This window comes from Arachis ipaensis, chromosome B02 (genome assembly GCF_000816755.2).
Source record: "Arachis ipaensis cultivar K30076 chromosome B02, Araip1.1, whole genome shotgun sequence".
Lineage (NCBI taxonomy): Eukaryota > Viridiplantae > Streptophyta > Magnoliopsida > Fabales > Fabaceae > Arachis > Arachis ipaensis.
This window is the reverse complement of record NC_029786.2, coordinates 93944431-93950203: the sequence shown is the minus strand read 5'-3', so window position 1 is coordinate 93950203 and position 5773 is coordinate 93944431. Positions and strand designations below refer to the sequence as shown.

The 5773-nt window shown below is 33.4% G+C and overlaps 1 protein-coding gene across 1 annotated transcript; it reads right to left on the bottom strand.

Moving 5' to 3' along the window:
- Positions 468-5683, bottom strand: LOC107625777 (chlorophyll synthase, chloroplastic). Its single transcript, XM_016328486.2, has 15 exons — positions 5438-5683; positions 5161-5205; positions 4975-5063; positions 4255-4342; positions 3288-3373; positions 3100-3186; positions 2943-3008; positions 2685-2768; positions 2513-2574; positions 2230-2305; positions 2046-2108; positions 1830-1911; positions 1252-1328; positions 1069-1116; positions 468-805 (listed from the first exon to the last, which is right to left on the bottom strand). Exons 1-15 carry the CDS (start codon positions 5535-5537, stop codon positions 743-745), a joined length of 1116 nt encoding a protein of 371 aa, XP_016183972.1. The 5' UTR covers positions 5538-5683; the 3' UTR covers positions 468-742.

Here is a 5773-nt window from a genome sequence, read left to right as displayed (position 1 = left end):
TAGTTAGTCAACTTGATTTTATATTAAAATATAAAAAGAATTTATAAAGACAATCAATTGTGTATTGTCAGTCGGTGAAAGTAATTAATTTTCAAACACACTTCTTTAAAGTCATCTAAACGCATGAATCTGATTAGATAATCATGTAAAACTCTTTACACTGTCACTATATAAAAATTAAACTCTTATAAAGTACTAAATTCAATTTTACTTCATGAATCTGGAAGGTCACAAGTTAAAACAACAATGCTAATGGTAAACCAAAAGAAAGTTAACTAATTAACCCATCATTAAATTTCTTGCACAAATAGAAAGCCTAATTCAACCATTTGATGTTGGACAATGGAACCAAATTTTCACTAGTGTGTTTCGTGTAAAGTTACAGCAAACAACATTTTGTACAATAAGTTTCTTCTCAACTAAACAATAATAAATCATCAAAACTTAGTGGATTAGAAAAAAGAAAATAATAAACCAAAAATATATTTTTTTATATAGATAAAAAAGAAATTTAAATAAGCACAGCAATGGACCAGCTAGCCTTAGATCATAACTCAATCCATGCAGATGCAGGGTGTCAAAAGGCAAAGAAACTATAGAATGTATCTAAAACATGTAGGTTCCTAAAGAAATTAAAGCAACTCTAATATTTGTTAATTACTTTTTTTTCAATAGTGACTCACTTCCTTTCATCTTTAATTCTTCTATCCATATCAATATCAGAAACTATTCACATTAAAGATCAGTGGCTTGTTGCAAGAGCAGTAACCAGAAGACCAAGCACCAGGAATGGCTGTGCACTAGCCTGAAACATTCAAATGATACATGTTTTAAGTTTATAAATAAAAACTTAGGAAATTAAGAATTATAATAGTTTTTAAATAAGAAAATACCATGGTCCATGAAACCCCATAATAAAATACTATAGTCTCTCATGCTTTGTATATATACTTGTTCTACTATCAATATGAATAAAGTCAGTTTCTCATATTTTATTCACAAAGCTTTCTATTCTCTAAATCTGTTCCTCAAGTCCCATATTATATTGATTATTTTTTATGTACATACCTGATATTTAACATCATACTTCACAGGGTCCTTGAGAAAGTATTGGAACTGCAAGACATAAGATGAAGTGATCATGAATCATTTTTAGATGTTAGCATGTAATACTATTAGCTGTCATAACATTTTGTAGAAGATAGTTAACAAAATAAGCAACAACAAGAATGGTGTAATTGTGTGCTTTACCTGAAATACGACTTGCGGAATTATCAAGCCGAGTAAAGCCAGTGCATAGTACTGTTTACCAGTCGCAAGAAGATACCCTGCAATGGTAAACGTCAGCAATGAAACGCAAATTTTCATAAGGGCAAGGACGAGGACGTGCCGATGCTTTCAAGACAAAAAAAAATTCATCTGCCGGTATTCTAGACCATCGATTTCATACAAGTGGCAGTTTGACTTTTGACAATTCTGATACACTAATAAATTCAATTCTTATATACATTGATTTGTGTGTGCGCCAAAAATGTCAAAAGGACCATCTAGAATGTAGAGAGTAGACACTATTCTTGACAAAAGCATGGCTTAATATGATTTAGACCTATTGTAATATCAATGTTATAGTTTTAAATGCATTTTTATTTCAACTCTATCTTGCATAAGTAAATTTAACTGTCAAGGTTACAACCCACAAATAATAAAGATACACAATAATGGTTTAGTATGATGAATAATTTCCAGATAGAGTACAATGTATATTAAAACGAAAAGGAACCTTCGAATGCAGATCAAATATCTAAGTATTGGAGGGATAAAAAATATACCAGCAACAGATAATTGTGTAATGTCAATAGCACCAACACAAATCCATTTTGCAGTTTCAGTACCGAAAGCAACCGGAAGAGACTGCATATTAGATTGCCAATAGAAAAGGTCAGAGCATCAACTTCAGTGTTAGTGAATTTGCAAGACCAAAATTTCTGAAAAAAATTGAAATTTCATGTTACAGTAATGGAAAGGAAGAGGGTAACAGAATTGACCTGAAGCCCAAGAGCTCTATCCCCTTCAATACTCTTGAAGTCATTGACAATGGCAATGCCCAACTACAGTGTAACACCAAAAGTATTAGCAACAAATCTATTGCACCCTCTTAACATCACATCATGACACTATGCTAAGTAATATTGTATTTCAACGAAATGCCATGTAGAATTTACTACATACTCCAGCAATGCTGTATAGCAACGTCAGGACAATAATGTCGGGTGTGAGTGTCCCAAACAAAGCCTGACCAGCCCACCTGCAGCAATAAAATGATTAAGAACTTGTCAAAGACAGTTCAATCATAGAAATGATGCTTTAGAAACAAATCAAACATGATCAATCTAATCATGAATCAAGATCAGCAGATAGACAAACAAAGCCAATGAATTAACTAAATCAGGTTATCGGTTAAAACTACAAAACTCATAATGTACAAATATTATATAAGTAAAATGTACTGTACCATGGTAAGCTGATGTAACTTGCTCCGAGGGCAAAGTTTCCGATCCATCCATTTTGTTTTAACTAAATTGTAAGTGAAACTTAGTCAAAGAACCACAAAAGTAAAAAAATAAAAAATAATATGACATATTAACAATAATGGAAAAGAGAATGAGAAGAATTTAAATGTTTACCTTCAAAGGAGGAGCAGAATATATGTATGACAGAAGTGATCCACCCACGGCAAGGTAAAAAACTATGGGGAAGTCATGTCCTGCCTATAACAGAAATATTTTAGCAACTACCCTACAGGAAATTGATGCTAAGGGTATGTTTAGAATCGGGGTAAAAACGATATGAAGATTTTTATGAATGAGCTACATGTGTGTAATTATACACATCAAACTGGAAAATTTTTAATCAAATGGATCTCAAGACTAAGCAGTACCTACCCATACGTCTAATAGGCCTGCCAAGCCAAGACCTCCTAGTAGCAGCACCCATATTTGAGTGATAACCTGTGGGATTTTGAGTGAAAAAACGAAATATGTGGTGACCAAACAAGTAAAGAACATAAGAAACAAAACATCAGTCTCAGATTTAACACACCTCGTTCTCAGATATAGCCCCAGAAGGAATTGGTCGATAAGGTTCATTTATTGCATCGATCTCTCGGTCATACCAATCATTTATAGTCTAAAGAAAAACAATAGCAAAATCAAGGTTATATTGGTCCGAAACTTCCATTCACTACTGGCAGGCTAGTAAAGTGTAAAACTCGATAACAAAGTTATTACCTGAGTATATCCTGTTAGAAACGGGCCAGACATCAACATGCACACAATTGATTTAGCAACATCCTCAATAGTCCAATGAAAATTTCCTGCTCAGACAGAAGATTGATGCAGAAACATCAGTAGATCAGAGACATTAATGGTATCTATGCCCTTTGAACATGTTTAATGTACTTGATGGTATCTATCTCCTTTGAACATTCGTGTGCCACATTGTAGCGCTAGCTTATCTTACTAAGCCAGTAACTTGCACCTAAGTTGGATACAGTCTTCCAACTATATAACTTATGCTTTGCATACACACTTAAATTTCCTTGAATCTTGTCTTGAACAATTACATCCTACTTTTGACAATTATGTTGATCAGTAACGTGTTGTTACATGTTAAATGTTAAGTTAGAAGCACTAAAATGTTATGTTAGGTAATTACATAAATAAAGGTGTGTAACAACTATAAATTGTGTACGTGCAATGCACATTTCAAATATTAATCCATACAATCCAACAATAGATACAGAAACAAAGAAAGAAAAAGAGAAAGAAAAGAAAATCTGAGAAACAAGCTCATGCATATTCTTGATTGTTTTAAGTTAATAAATCACCTCTGGAATACCACCAAGAAGTTATAATTCTACTCATCTACAGATGTTTTCCTTTTTTAGTGTAATACTCAGATGATCAATAATGGAAGCATTGCCTATTGTTGTCACTTAAGATGTTCAGAATTAATGTAAATCATGTAACGTACAATATCAGTTTCAGATTAATTCAGAAATAACACTGTAAAGATACTCCTTGCCCGTGGATACTGTCATACTGTGATTATACCTACCAAGGGATGAGGAACCCAATAATAAGGAGAATTAAAGAGAGAACAATACTAGCAACATTTCAACAGAATACTATTAATCATATCAGTTTTTTCTAGGCCATGAATATCACTTAATGAGATTAAACTAAAATGTAGTACCAGAAGCAGCGGCGCCACAGACTACACCCCAAACCAACGGAGGCCAAGTGACAGGTTTTGTAAGTTGAAGGCGAATCTTCCATTTATTCTGCACAGCATAAATAGAAAGAATAAGTACAAAACCAAAGTTGTCTCATCATTTCATAATCTTAACTAACAAGTACACGTAAACAAAGCAATAAATTTTCAGTGGCCAAAAACTTTCGGGTTAGTACTTTATAAACAGATTCAAACTTAATTTGTTTTCAACATGCTCAACTACATTTTCAAGAATGTATGAATGGCAGCCTAATACACTAGGCTCCCATCAGACTGCGCCCTAATTTACAAGGTTGTGCATTGTAGTTCACCCTCCGCATGAGGAGAGAGTTTACAAAAGTAGAAACAAGTTTCAAATAGCATCAAGACTGTTAAGAAACATATATAACTTGGGGTAAAATACGCGTCGTGTTGTGGTCAGATTTGGAATATTTTGTCAAGAACAGTATGAAGAATTAGAAATTTTGTCTAGAACAACTACACTTGCTTGGCATTCATTCTTGAACTCCTACTTCTCAATTTTAAATAAGTGAAGAAAATAAAAGTGAATGAAATTGTGGTGCTAATCAAGCTTTATTTATTAAATCTAATTGAGATCATTTTGTGCATTCATAATGAAAATTGAAACCCAAATTTGTAACCATCACAACTCAACAAAAAACACAGAGTTGATTAACTCACTGATTCTTGAGCAGCTCCTTTAATACCAAGAAGCTGATTGATGCTTGAACCGTCTTTCGAAGGAGCCTTATCCGGTGCCTGAGACTTAACTGCTCAATCCCAACCCCCACCCCCCAACAAAGAAAGAAAAACATGACCAATTGAAAAAGGAACATCAAAATAGTAACTCAAGAAAGCACAAATTACCATTATTTGTATCGGTTTCTGTTGCTCTAATAGTTAATCTCCTCCCTGAAATCAATTTTCACACAAAAACACCAAAACCATTAGACCCCATGAAGCCACAAGCACCAAAAAAGCCTAAAAATAACAAAATTGAGTGTCATTTGATTCATGAAAAACTAAACATAAGCAAATTAGTGCATGTTACATAAGAACACTAAAAATGGTACTTTGCAAAACCCAATGTTGTACTCTTTCAACAACCAAGAAAACCAGAAAGTGCTGTGGTGAGTCAACCTACTAGTGAATGAGAAAGGAAGTGAAGGCACCCTTGTTCTTGTGCATGAGATTGTTGTTGTTCTTGGTGGAACTGAAACCATGTTGAGAGAAAGTGAAGCCATTATTTTAGAAAGATAGGAGCTTGTAATTCTGAAACTGAGGAAGAAGCTTCAAAGGTTCCACACCCGGAACACTATAGAATACAAGTGGTGTGTTCTATGCTCTAAGTGATAAAGTTTTTGTTTTTTTTTTTTATTTATTTTATGTAGACATTAAACAAAGCTTTTAATGAAAGGGTAAGGTACTTTTAAGTTTACGAGATTTGTAGTGTTTATGCTTATCTGGCGTCATTTGATTG

Coding starts and splice junctions, on each gene's coding strand:
- LOC107625777 (XM_016328486.2), bottom strand. CDS start 5,537: ATGGCTTCACTTTCTCTCAACATGGTTTCAGTTCCACCAAGAACAACA. Junction 3,374..4,254: donor CTGTGGCGCCGCTGCTTCTG/GTACTACATTTT, acceptor CTGTCTGAGCAG/GAAATTTTCATTGGACTATT. Junction 2,575..2,684: donor ATTCTGCTCCTCCTTTGAAG/GTAAACATTTAA, acceptor CTTACAATTTAG/TTAAAACAAAATGGATGGAT.